Source organism: Canis lupus, chromosome 31 (assembly GCF_003254725.2).
Source record: "Canis lupus dingo isolate Sandy chromosome 31, ASM325472v2, whole genome shotgun sequence".
In the NCBI taxonomy this organism is placed as follows: Eukaryota; Metazoa; Chordata; class Mammalia; order Carnivora; family Canidae; genus Canis; species Canis lupus.
In genome coordinates, this window is record NC_064273.1 from 33,174,602 (window position 1) to 33,189,012 (window position 14,411).

General features: G+C 42.3%; 1 protein-coding gene and 1 long non-coding RNA gene across 6 annotated transcripts in view; one reads left to right on the forward strand and one right to left on the reverse strand.

Annotated features, from left to right (window-relative positions):
* Positions 1 to 14,411, reverse strand: part of ERG (ETS transcription factor ERG) — a 186,149-nt gene that overhangs the window by 101,928 nt on the left and 69,810 nt on the right. For 2 of the 5 annotated variants that reach the window (XM_035709181.2, XM_025449911.3), the window contains exon 1: positions 3,789 to 3,947. The exons of 1 other annotated variant lie outside the window; for it this stretch is intronic. In XM_035709181.2, the coding sequence (XP_035565074.1) occupies positions 3,789 to 3,806 (18 nt within the window). In that variant the 5' untranslated portion in view covers positions 3,807 to 3,947. Of the gene's footprint in view, positions 1 to 3,788; positions 3,948 to 14,411 lie in introns of those variants that run through there. 2 more of the 5 variants (XM_049104737.1, XM_025449917.3) reach the window with 2 other exon arrangements.
* On the forward strand, positions 1,222 to 6,188 carry LOC112661788 (uncharacterized). Its single transcript, XR_004811009.2, has 2 exons — positions 1,222 to 1,483; positions 2,842 to 6,188. It is a non-coding gene; the product is annotated as an uncharacterized LOC112661788 (long non-coding RNA).

Below are 14,411 nucleotides of genomic sequence, written 5' to 3' on the forward strand. Positions count from 1 at the left end.
ACGTAAGAGTATTTAATAGGAAAGAATCCAAAAATTTCATTGTTTCTTGTTCCCCTTTCCATGGTCACTGAGTCAGGACGGTGAGTGGACACAGGTGCACACACACAGAGGGCTAGGGAGTGCAAACCATGTCAGAGAACTGCCCATGAATGCAGGCAACATGCACTTTAAGTTAATGGCCTGGAGGTGCCTGGGTGGCTCAAGTCAGTTAAGCTTCTACCGTCAGCTCAGGTCATGATCTCAGGGTCCTGGGATCAAGCCCTGCATCAGGCTCCCAGTTCAGCGGGGAGCCTGCTTCTCCCTCTGCCTGCTGCTCCCCCTGCTTGTGCTCACTCTGTCAAATAAATAAAATCTTTAAAGAAAAAAAAAAAGATAATGGCCTTGACGTCCACTTTCAAGCAAGGACAGGAGATCAGGGCCTGCTCTGGGGACATGCCATTTACATAGCGGGACAGCAGCATATTACATTTTATATTCCTTCCGCTGCCACTGAGTATCCCCCTCCCCCACAGTAACGAAGACTGAAACAAGTCTCACCCCACATAAGCCAGCGGACTGATGAAAAATTACATGCCTAGAGCCATTCAACTCATTAATCACATCCACCCAAACCCTAGGAGATGAACTTTACTTCATACAACCCTGAGCTTTTCACTAACTTTTCCTTCACACATGATGGCAAATATTCAGAGTGCCTGCTATGTGCAAAGCATGAAACATAGAAAATAAGCAATATATTTTTAAATTAACACCATGTTTCAATCATCAAACCCTCCAACCTCTCTTAAATCAAAGTAACTTCTTTAAACAACTAATGAAACAGTGATAGTGTGCTCCCTCATCAAGCCTTGTAATTTTCCACATCCTGCCTGCTTCTAAGATGCCTTCCACTGGCACCATTCTCTCCTTGTCCTTCACAGTCAGAGCTCTGTGATAACGGAAAATCCCCACACTCCCATTTTCAGGACAAAGGGTCTTGAAATTCTAGGATCAGGGATTATAATGTAGCATTCAAGGGCCACCAGAGGAATCCAAGAGTTGAATTGTACTTGGACAGATTCACTTGCTTTATCATTCTAAGCATCGCATTATACACATTTAAGGGCATTTATCCTGAGATGGGATCACTGGCTTCATTAGACTTGCCAAGTGACCCAAGGCATAATGAAGGGATCAACGAAGTCTTTGGAGACTGGATTAAAAGTTCTAACCTAAGCACAACCAAAGTTCCGAGGGTAACAACTGGCTCCTTGGAGTCTCTAAGCAACACCATGCAGTTCTGAGAGGAAGGACGGAAACAGGGTGTTAAGCACCCCTCAGTACTGTCAGATGGTGGGAAAGGCAAAAAGCAGATGGGAGCACCAAAACTGATCCATGAATCACCCATGGGGACATCACCTTTGATGCTTACGTGTTTATTTGAGAACTCTTAAAATCTGATCTTAAAATCTGTGGACACTTAGAGATAAACAGGCACTCTCAGGTAAGTTCCCCAAATTCCTTTGCTTCTTCCAATGGAAACTTTTTATTCCCGATTCCAAACACCAAGAGAAAATGATGACAAGGGTCACAAAGACGGGATACAAACATCTAACTTTTCATAGTGCCTCACAAGGTCTTATAAATATTAATGAGAAAAAAGCCCACTCCAATGGGGAGTACCAAATTCAGTGAATCTGATGCTTAATCGACTAATTGATTTATTTACTGAAACAACAAAAGAACAGAGTGTGTTTGAGACTAGAAATTGCCTGTATGACAGGCTGTTTCCTAATTCCAACGGACAGCCATAATTTTCCTTATGCTAATTTGAGCTTTGCACTCACATAATTAAAACTGCAGTCAACAGAGTCGGGCCGCCTTTTTCCACTCTATAAACAAGTCTGTAAAGTCATCTCATTACTTTACCCAGGAAGCCCAACAGAACACGTTTTAAAGGAAGTTACCTATAAAGATGGGCTATTTTGTTTGAACAGAGGATTAAAAAGAATCCACTTGAAGTTATTTTAAAGTTCACCTGAGATATATAAAATATACACATAACCAGTGCCATCACATATTAAAGTGATTACAGTACCCTAGAAAAGTGTTAACTACGATCCAAAGTTTATTCTAAAACATTCAAGCTTCAAAATAACTTCCTATCTTCAGAAATGTATGCTTCAAATTAAACAGTATAATACATTTGTCTTTCACAAAACATACCCCACATTCTAAAGAACGGGCCATTATGTCAATGTCCTTCAATACACTGATTTTTTTTGGAAACACACACAATTGTACTCAAGCTATTCAAAATTCACAAAGAATATTTTATTTAATTGTTATGAAATATGGACACAATTAGTAAAAATAAGAAAAGGGTAGCATTCTGCATTATAAAAAATAATTTCTGCTCATATAGTTGAAAGAGGGGCACATCAAACCTCCACTTTTAAAATTCTTTCCCATGATAGCTACATTTCACAGCAGACTCCAATCCTTGATGCCAAAGAAAGAAAAACCTTTGTAAGGTTAGTTTTTGGTACATGATTTTTTCATACATATTACTGAACGTTCCGCGAAAAATAAAACATACCTTGAGAGGCAAAAACTGAACAAAGCTTCTAAGACACAGTTCATATGGCAGGTATTAATCATACCCTCTAATACAAACATTTCAGATACCAAACCAAGAAGGATTTTTGAAAATGCCGTGGCCCAATTCTGGGCAAACTTCCATATTCATGAGCTTTCAAATTAACCAAGACCCTTGATGAAAATACAACCAAATGCTTCCCGCCTATACACAGCAAAACTAAAGACACACAACTAATTAAGCTTTCTTTTTCTTCCTTTCAGTAGATTTTTGCTGCTGATTTTTCTCATTTCGACAAATGTCACCAAGGCAAGGTGGCCTTGAAAATATTTCAACAGACCACCACTTCACAGACTCCATGCCGCTACCTTATACTAACGATTCTACTGGCTTCGCTTAGAGGAATTAAGCTAAATATAGGTTCCCATCTACACGGATTCACCACCCCATTAATAGCTCTATGCTATCTACTAGAGACATTTGCAAGAAAAACATCAGACCACATACCCCGGAGCACAGAGCACTGGTCGGCCACCGCTCTTCTATTCCCACAAACCAACCATGATGGGCAAGAACATTTACTCACAGCGCACAGAGGAGTAGTATTTTATTAAAGTTAAATATGTAACCCAACAAATCGAATTACCACCGTTTGAGTTATGAGAACAATCCACTCTCAGCATGAAGGATCCAAAAACCAAGCCAACATTTGCGTGTCCCATGACCAACCGCCACTTGTCAGGTATCTCTTCGTTTCCACTGGGGCTGGCTGGCAACCCTGATGCTAAGGAGTCATTCAAGAGCATCCAGAAGTTCAACATTTACCAGCCCATCTTTTTCTCCGACCCTGCCCTCCAACCTCTCTGAGTCCAATGCCTTCCAGCAGATACACATCCACGCACCGCTAGGGATGGTTAAAGAATACGAAAATTCGGACGCGCTCCAAAAAGCCTTTGCAAAAGTCATCCACAGCACTCAACAGTGAATTTAGAAACCCCAATTTTTTTCTGAGTTTGAAGTTTTTAAGCCTTGCGGATGGTTGGAGTAGGAAAAAGGAAATTTACTAGGCAGTGCAGAGGAAATCTTGTTGTCCTCTATTGTGGCAGTGGGGGTGTTGCCCAATCCTGACTTATCTGCCTTGATAAAGGAAACCAAAGAAAAGAGTAACAAGCACAAGATTTTGTCAAACGAAAAGGAACCCTTTTCTTACCTTAATGGTGCTGGCCATAATGCAATCAAATTTATTGATCGTTAATAAATGTTAATAATAATTATTGCTTCTCTCTGACCAGAAAGTAGTTTTGATGAGGTTGTTTAGAGCGGATGAGATTGTGCTAAGTCTGGGAAATGAAGTCAGCCAATGGCAGGAAGAGGTTTCTATTGGTCCTGGCTGCCCAGCCCGAAGAAACAGGATATTTGGGAGTGGAGAGATAAGGGACCCTGAAAACAATGTTGTTTTTCTTGATGATATGCAGCCAGGAGGTGTTTTTTTTTTTTTTTTTTTTTTTTTTTTTAATTAAAAGAAAAAAGCATCCATTGCCTGGGACCAGGACCGCCACAGCAGGTGTGATTTGGTGTGCTGTCGTGTGACACGCTGCCCTGAGGCAGGATGCAGATGTGGCGGGACTCCACATGGCTTCACACGGGCTCTGAGCACCTCGGAACGAGGCGCAGAGGGCCCCCTCGAGCCAGGGTGCCAGGCATTCTGCACCCCCAGCTCCCTGGACCTGTCACACGCCTGGGACACAGGCCATGAGCCGCTCCTCCCCATACCCTCCCTGTTCCTTTCTCCCAAAAGGAAACTCTGCAGGTAGAACTTAGTTCATATCAATGTAATATATTTCCTTGCAGATTTTTAATGGCCTTCATTTATTCAACATCTCACATGAGTTTTCCAGAAGAATTTCATTTTCTCTTTCCAAACACATGCAATTTTTATTTTGCTCCATGATAAACCAGATGAAAACATAAAGACTTGCTAATCGATAAGGTAAGCAAGGCAAACAGAGAAGAGTAATAAACCTGTCAAATCCTAGTTTTTAAATATTTACTGAAAATTCAAGTAACAAAAATAAATAAATCCCAAATAACTAAAATTATACTACAGGTGGTTTATAATGTGAGCATGCCGGTCCTGCTCTAACAAAAGTCAGTGTGGCAGGACCACAGACCCCGAGAGAACTCTTGGCTATGCACGGATGCCACGTGAAGACCTCATTAAGTGTTTGAAAACCCAAGCTCCAAGTTCAGGGCCACACGTCTGTTTTCCACTCAAAGGAAGTACAGCTAATGGGGGCTTGAACATTCCTTAGAGGATTTCAAGCCTTTAATTACTCATTTTCAGGAAATTACTTGTTCTCTGGAAGAAACAACATTTTGCTTTGAATCTAGCTACACGAAAGCTGGACCAGGGAAGAGGTGTGGTCTCCATAGGGGACCCGCAGAACACAAGAGACCAAATCCTGAGTGATTGAGCAATGCCTGTTTCCAGAGGTGGGTGGTCAGGGGAATGGATTTCGCTGGGACTTCAGGCCTGCATCTGTCAAGAGTTCTATAAACAAGCCCAGGTTCCCATATCTTCTATTGTCCCCTGGCTCCCCTCCTTGTGTTAGGATAGGAGGAGGGGGGACAAAGAGACAGCAAAGGGAAGAGAGAATAGAATAGAATAGAATAGAATAGAATAGAATAGAATAGAATAGAAGAAAAATAAAAGGCAAAGAGAAAAAAGAAAAGAAAAGAAAAGAGAAAAGGAAAGAAAAGGAAAAGAAAAAGAAAAAAGAAAGAAAAGAAGGAAAGAAAAGAAAGAAAAGAAAGAAAAGAAAAGAAAAGAAAAGAAAAGAAAAGAAAAGAAAAGAAAAGAAAAGAAAAGAGAAAAGAAAAGAAAGAAACCCTGTTCTGGCTCAAAATCATAACCTTCAGGTTCTCAGCATCTACACGTCGAAGGGGGCGCTGATTTCCCCTCTTTTCATCTCTGAACAATGAACGAGATGGCAGGCTGATTAAAATTTTGTTTCCCTGAAAATTTCAAAGCACTGAGTTGTTTTATCTGGGCAGCTTCCACAAGGCTTCAAGAGTGCTGAGAAAAATGCTCTCGGCTGGCTCCACCAGGATTCCTTGCTTTTCTGCTCTCCTGAGAAGCATCAACCTTACATGTTAACCTCAGTACCCCAGTGAGCAGTGCTCCATTATGGATTCCCCAAAGAACAGCCTGAAACAGGATGAAGGCTTTGCTAACAAAAGAGCCCAGGGAGAAAGCACTGCCTAGGCCAACCTCACCCTCATCTCCTGGTTCCAACCCTGCCCCTTCCTTGTCCTCACCCAGAGACCCAATTCTTCATGGAGTCTCTGCTTTTAATTCCTTGGTTACTGCTTAATTCAGCTGAAATAGTGAAATCTCTTAACTGTTTATGCAGAAATAAATCTCCAATGTACAGAAACAAAATACAAAGGACTCCTAATATCCTCCACCCAGTTACTCCAATTGCTGGAAATTTACATCACTTGCTTTGTGCTCTCTTTCACTCTCTAATATTTATGAATAATGCATATATGTGTATATTCGTATATATCCTTTATTCCTTAATAAAAATATTGTTTTAGTAGAGACTAATTTCCCTGCTTGGATACTTATGAATAGAAAACCAGATGCTACTATTTGATCTACCTCCTGAAGATTCTATCCATATGTTTCATTGTGTCAAATTTTGAAAATGCACACAAATACAGAAAAGTGATCTTTATTAGATCACTTATGGGCTGTAATTCCCACAATTTTTTTAAAAGGCAAATCTTCCTCACTTCTAATGACAAGATTTCAGTTGATTCTTAGCATCTTCAAAGATAATCATTCCTGATCTCTAGAATGGCATAATAGCATCCAAGCCCAGTATTCTCTGAATATTTAATGCAAAGTTATTTTTTTACTTTGATTGGCTATTTATTAGCAGATGGCATATCTATTAACTAGAATATATTAATGCAGAAGCCATTTCCTAAACATTATCCTGGGGGAATCACCCAAAGATAAAGATCCCACTTTATCTTTCCCTTCACCCCTACCCCAAGCCTATACCTACAAATGGTCTCAGCACCAGGTCACTCAGCAGCCTAGTGACTGGGCAGCTTCTGACCAAGCACCACCCCTCCTGGGGGGAAGCCACCCTTTAGGTAGCCAGATAAATCCATGTCAGGGGCAATCTAGCAGAGGGGCACTGCCTAGGGACCATCCTGTCATGAGTCTGCAGGACAGGTTCCTTCTCTGCCCTCCCTGGGACATACAGTAAACACCACGCTGGCCCGGTATGGCCCCCTAGAGTCTGTGGTCATCAGACTCCCAGGAGTAAATTCTGCATTTCCATTTTTACTTACCCACCATGGACTCATTAGCTACAACTTATGAAAACCCTTTGTAAGCCTGTTCTTCTCTTGGTCCAAATGATAAAAAGGAAGTAATATAAAATTGACTACACATTGACTAAAACAATAAAAGGGACACTGTCATTTATTTGTCTTAAAACCACGTATTCCCGTTTTCTCAAGATTCAACAAATTCTCATCCTTGTTCTGTTAAGTAACTTCTCTGAGTGGGATATGCAAAGGAAGGTCAAGAGTTAAGATACTTTGGATGAGGGCAACATAGTTCTAAAAATGATATATGGGCACAGCAAAGAAATAAGGCCCATAATTTTAACTGGATACACAAAAGGTTTGCTCATCAATGTCTGATCGCTGTATTAAACATCCATACACTGGAATGCTCATTATCATTGAAAATATTGCAGGAAAATCAAGTAGTAGGTGAATTCTCAGTGATATGGAAAATTGTTACGATACTATGCCTGGTTAAGGTAAAAATCCAGTTATAAAGGAGAATTATATCAGAGAACCATTTTGTTAAAGGGAAAAAAGCAAGACAGAAATACTAGCAGGCTATATACTACAGTACTCATGGTAGAGAATCTTTCTTGTTTTCCCTCTTCCTTTGGCTCATCTAGATTTCCAAACATTTACAGTAAATAGAAATCAAATTTTTAAGATAAAAATTACATGAGTAACATAATGTTCTATGTTTTTGTAAATATCTGTGTCACACACAGCTCACAATACCCATGCTTCTTGAGCTCTATGTGTGTGTACCCAAAATTCACATTCCTTTTTATATCTCTAGCAGGAAGAGAATAGTTCTTTTTTTTTAATTAATTTTAGTAAAGAAACCCAGAAGATACTCATGTGTTTTGTCATGGTCATCTACCAACATATCAGTATTAATAAAGTGCCTTTTCCATGCCAGGCCCTCTGGCTAGCACTAGGAAACAAGGATGACAGGGCTCTGTCCAGCCACTGAGTGTCCTAGCATTCCGGAAGTCTGTGTTTGTTTACTTAAATTCCACCCACATAAAACTCCAGAGCCTGGAAGCAACCCATGAAATGCAAACTTTTTAAGAGTCAAACAATAGGACAAAGTGCTCTATATTGTCCCTAAAAGGACACATGAATCTTTAAATGTAAAATGTTTGGATTATTCATGAAAGCCCTGCACGGAGGATGTTCTAAGGATCCTTGCCAGGGACATGCCTGAGATTATAGATAAGGATCAAGCATCTGGAGCTGCCCCCACAATGCAAAACTGTATCACTCAGTGGAACTTTTCTATGTCAATTGGAGGATTTGCCTGAGAATATAATTCAGCATAAGGCACTCTTAGGCACCAAGGTCACTCTCATTATACACTGGTTAAGAACTGTTTTCCATTCAAAGCATGCTTCGTGAGCACAGTTTCACTCCACTGGATAAGACTCTGTGTGTGTGTGTGTGTGTGTGTGTGTGTGTGTGTGTGTGAGAGAGAGAGAGAGAAAGAGAGAGAGAGATGCCCTCCAGCAACACATTAAGAAATAATCCAATTACAATTTAAATAACTATTGTTTCAACACCTTCCCTAAGTGGTTAACATATTCTTCAGCATCTTGGTTGATTTGAACTAATCTAAACCAAGGAAATTGTTATCACATACTAAATCCTCAACTTCTCAACACCAAGTTGCAATTTCCTTAATTTTGAAGCATGCGTCAGTTCAGTTCCGCAGGCTCAAATGGAGCAATGATTTCAATGAACACAATTTCATAAGCATCGCATATATTCTCAAATTTTGACAACTTTGCTCTTACCTAACTCTGTATGCCTCTAAAAATGGAGGAGTATTAAAACCAGTATTAGGAACCCTAAATATGTCAATTTATTACTCAGGGCTAAAAAGAAAAGCTGAAAAAGAAAACCCTAAGAACAATTATTTTGCACAATAATTTAAAGGAACTTTTAAATTTCCTGTTTCAATGATCATGATTCTGTACACAATTTGTGAACCATTAAACGCATTAAGGTCTTCATCCATGTCACTAGGCATATATAGGCAGATGTGTTACAGTCTTTGGACTGCACGGGTCACCAAAAGGCATGGTCTACCTACAGGGCAGTCTAGCACCCATGCCACATAACTGATGGCCACCTTGTCTAGAGGCCGTCCTGCTCCTCTGCCCCTACTCAGATCTGGAGTACTATGTCCCAATTACTTCTCGGTAATCGAGAAGTTATCTTGAGTTGTATAAATTAACTTAGATTTTGATCTAGTTAGATTTTTAACTTTCTTAAGTATGTCAGGCTCACTTATAAGAGACTAGATATCAGCATTTATTTTTGTCTTGGTATTTCATAAACAACAGGCTACTTTTTTAAGAAAGATAAGAAGTAGCACTAGACTGTCCCCCAAATAATGGAAATTTACAGAGAAGCCTGCACTAGACAATTGCTCTTCCTGCTTTCAGAAAGTCTGTTCTGAGTCAGATTCAGATGGCCTTTCTTCCTATATCACTTAATACTTTTATATATTTGCTAATTTATTTATATCACAAATTGAATCAGAAATGAAGCCAAGGAACAGAACATTTGCCATAAATAATGCATTTACATTTGCAAGAGCAGAAGACAGCAACTTACATACTTAAGGGAGTCGTATGCCTACACTTAAAGGCAGGTGTGTGCAAGAGGGTGAGTCTGCATGGCTGTGGCACCTGCTACGCCGTATCCTCCTGGCACTGCACCGTCCCCCTGCATTGTACCCTCCATGCATTGTATGTACCTCTCTGCACCGTGTCCTTTCTCTGCAAACTGATGGAGAGGACCTTTCCACAGTGTCCAGTTCAAATGCAAGCAGGCCAGTTCTCTTCCAGTGGAGCCTGACAAACATCTGTTTAATCCACTTATATGTACTGAACTGAACTATGATGTCGGTTAATTCATAGTCTTCATTTGATCCCAATGCAAATCCCAGCACATATTTTGGGGAAAACTACAGTACTGGGGGACAAATGGAAATGCTCTTTCTAAATATATTATCAATGATAGGCCAGAAGACAAGCTGGGGTGTCTCTGTCTCCAGTGGACACATTTTTATCCTTTATTTACAGGCACAAAAATAATCCTGCCTCATGAATTTTAGGAGGCAACCACTTACTGGCCAAAGAACTTCACTGTTTTGTTGACTTGCTAGCTCGAATCCAGAAGCATTGCAGGGACTTTCCTTTCAACTGCTTGAACTATTGTCACTAGAGGGTGCTAAATGTCCCTTTAAAAGGCCCTTAAAGGGACTATGGGCATGGGTAATTTTTCACTTCACACTTTTTGAATTGGTATCATTATCCTACACACTCATCTCATTTTTATCCATTAAAATTAAAATCCAACATTCATAATGCAAAAAACTTTTTTGGAAAATTTACATTGTTCATCCATATAACGTAAGGAAATATACCCGGATAAGGAGCAGAGATAAATCACACAGATATGCATCTAAGACTAAAGGAATCACTTTTCTAAAGGGTGAGATTTGGCCATGGCAAATGTAGAATATTCTACACCACTATCAGTAATTCCAAACCATAAAAATATTCTACTTCCCAGTAATTCTAGATGGTTCAGTATGTTCCCCATGCAAGTCCCATCAAAAACAGGTCAATTTTGAGTGCAGCTGTTTTATGTGTAGTCAATTGCTGGTATCATGCAAGCACCTTGCCTAAAGTCAGATATCAAAAGATCCTTTCCAGAGATGAGAACTGCAGGAAGGATGTGGATTATATGATAATATGTCAGAGATACCTTACAGTACCTTTGATTTTCTTTCATTATAGTTTTGGGAATATGCTACATTTCACTTATGAAAAGGATATACAATGTTAAAATATATAAAATATATTAAACTTTAAAATAGAGGATATTCTTTAAAATAATCCAATTAATGTGGATACATGGACTTCTAGGTCATCTAAATGCTAAACACTTAAAACCAAACACAGTGCCTAGGAAACACTTGCAAAAAATTCAACTGATCTTGCAAACTTCCTCTTTTTTGTCCTCACTTGTACTTTATTTTATTTTGGGGAAGGAGGGAAGGAGGGGGAGAGAGAGAACCCCAGCAGGCTCCAAGCTCGGCACAATGCCAGACGCAGGGCTTGATCTGACAACCCCGAGACCACGGCCTGAAAGAAAACCAAGAGTCGGAGGTTTAACCCACTGAGCCGTCCAGGCGCCCCCTCCCTTGTGCTTTAAAATATCTGCAGTTTTTCCTTCTTCTCCTCTTCTACTTTGGGGCGTATACCAAAGAATAGCAAGGTCAGTGGGTGACAGCTGTTTATGTGCACAGCTGTCTGGAGGCGGGGCTGCGTGTGGCTAAGGCTCCCACCTCTGAAGAGGCCACAGTAACTGGTCGCCAGGGATGTGTTTTCCTCTGGGTCCACCAGGAGAGCAGAGGTTTATTTGCAATGCACTCTGCAGAAGGAGAATCAAGGCAGAGTTTCATCTGTCAGCCTGCAATTTTTTTTTCTTTCTTTTTTTTTAATGGAGGGTGGATTGCAACTTATTATCTTTTTTATTATTATTCATTCATGAGAGACACAGAGAGAGAGAGAGAGAGAGAGAGAGAGAGAGAGAGAGGGGCAGAGACACAGGAAGAGGGAAAAGCAGGCTCCAGGCAGGAAGCCCAACGTGGGACTCGATCCTGGGACTCCAGGGACTCCAGGATCACGCCCTGGGCTGAAGGCAGGTGCTAAACCACTGAGCCACCCGGGCTGCCCCTCAGCCTGCGACTTTTAAAGGGAAACACACTTCACCTTGGCATGTGAGAGGCACACAGCAGATGGACGAGGTGCGGAAAATGGGGGGGGGGGACCCTCTGCCCACCTCCCTGTGACACCACTCCAGACAGAGGCACTGTGAACGGAAGAGCACCTCCAGGCTCAGGGGGGTTGACATCCACACCATTCGGTTCCAATAACAAGCGCCTTAGCGGGGAAGTGCAGCATGGACGCACCGAGCTACTCCTGGATCACTGAGTGAGGCTGACACAAATGTGCTGGAGGGGAACCCAGGCGGTACCCCCCGCCGAGGGCACGAGTCCAGCGCAGCACCCTGCACATGCGCGCCCGTGCAACCGCGAAGGCAGCGATGAAGGCAGACAGATGATGATGGACAGAGTGACAGGTGCTGAGAGGCAGAGATAGAGAGGCTAGCCGGCTGTCCCACCGCCAGGCCCCGTCCCCCGAGGGTCCTGGCCACGTGACCTGGGGAACTTCGGGGGTGACTTTCTCGAGCAACACCCCCAGATGGAGCTCCGGGAAGTGAAGACGACCAACCAATGGTCTCTAAGAGTCCTCCCAAGTCTGTATGTTATGGGATCTCCCTCTCAATAAAGGAACTAACACCACCTGGCAGTGAAAGGATATTCAATAATAACAATAATAATAATAAATAATAATAATAATAATAATAATAATAATAAATACTGAGTAAATAAACAAGCAAATGAAGGAGTATGTGCCTTCTATTTTGCCTGCATCGTGATATACTTACAGCCAATTTGTCTGAATTTCAAGACAAATAATAGCTCTCCTTTTTATGCTCAGAGCCCTTGCAATTTTCCAAAGCAACTCTGGCTAAAATTATTTCCAGTTAAACTAGTTCAGCAACTGAGTTGATCCCACATGAGTGACAGATCCATTGCATTTCTAGACATTTGCCATAGCACTCCTGGCGACCATATTTCCAAGATAGCCCAATAAGATTTCCTATCAAATGTGCCCATCTAATAAGGTGACACTGACATTACTCCCACCAAAAGGTAGGGTCTGTGTCCCCACTCTTCGAAGCTGAAAAGATCTGTCACTACAGTGTAAGTTCAGCTATGTGCCTTCCAAGGTTGCCTGTGAAGACGATACAGGCAGCCTTGGATTTTTCTTGTCAAGAGCCACTCTTAAACCCCAGCCATCATAGTGAGAGAAAGCTCAAGGCACATGGAGAGGCCGCCTGTAGATATTTCAGTTCTGAGTTCCACTGAGCCAGCCGCCCCAGGCCCAGGGGTGCAAGTGGAGCAGACTTGCAGATGACGCCAGCCCCTGGCCACCATTTGACTGCAACCATCTAAGAGATCTTGGGTGAAAATGCCTGTCTTGACCTAGCCAGCTCCAGGAACCATGAAGAACATAAGTAATAAAATGGGCATTGTGATTCTAAGCCACCAAGTTCCAGAGCGATTTGTTATGCAGGGAAAGGTGACTGGAACACCCTGAGAAGTTTCCTTACTCAAAAAAGATTTTTGCAGCATTGTTAAAGCAGCAAATATTCTTCTTATGTGATTGTTCATCCATTCACCAAGATCTTTACTGGCATCGACTCTATGCTCAGCATTGTGTCAAGCACTGAAGATGTGGGAAAGATGAGAAGCGCTCTTCAGCCAAAAAAGCCTATTAGTTGGGGAGGAAAGATGCCAAAATTACAACAACAACATTTGACTCAAGAGAAAGGACAAAAGAGGCAGACGTTAGGTGTGCTTCCCTCCACTCTTCCCCCCACTTCCTCTCTGCCCCTTACAGGTCCACGTGCCTCAGGATCACCTGAGCTCACCAGACTAGGACCCCCTCGCTGCCCCACTGTGACTCCCCTACTCCGTCCCCACCCCAGCCTTCATCCTGCTGGTGCCCTGTTCCCATTTTCTGGAAGCATCTCTGCCCATCAACCTCAGGTTACTTTCCCAAGGAGACGTGGGAAAACTTTAATTTCCCCTCTGTGACTTCCCCAGAAATGGGACTGGTAAATGAGAAGCAGAGGGAGAAGGGTTCATTACCCTGAGTTACTAAAAAGAAAAGCCCCAGTGTTTGGGAGGTGTTATTATTTCCCTTGAAACATTAGCTCCTAGAAACCAGGGGCTCTGTCCCCCGTGCCGTCTCTCAGGCTTCCAGGATGCCACGGGGGCTCCCATCGGTCAGTCCTGCCCATAATGAGAGCCATCTGGAAGGCCGCACGGCGGGCCTGGCCACCCGCTGCACCAGAGCTCCTCTGCGGGCAGAGGTGAGACGCACAGGTACACACGGCGGGGCTCCGGTTTTCCAGAACCACAGTCCGAGGTGCTCCTTCCCCCAAAAAGCGCGTGAGAAAGCAGCAGTCCCCTGGAATTCTCCGCAAACATCTGTGAGGCTGCTGAAAAGGTAAGTTCTCTTGCTTTGAAACTCACACAGGAGTTCTTGCGGATGGGGCGCTGCTGTTCTGACCCCGGGCAGCCCGAGCGCCCGGACCTCACCTCCCAGACTTTGAGACATTTGGATGGGAGGCATTTGATTCCCTATTACTTAAAGCTGTTTCGAACTTTTCATCAGGAATGGAAACCATTAATGTGTCTCGCATGCCGCTCTGTTTTATGGAATTCTTGCACTGGGGAGCTCTTTTTATTTTATTATTTTCTTTAACGGCCAGAAACCTGGGAAGTTCACAAAGGAATTTTTCAACTGCCTGA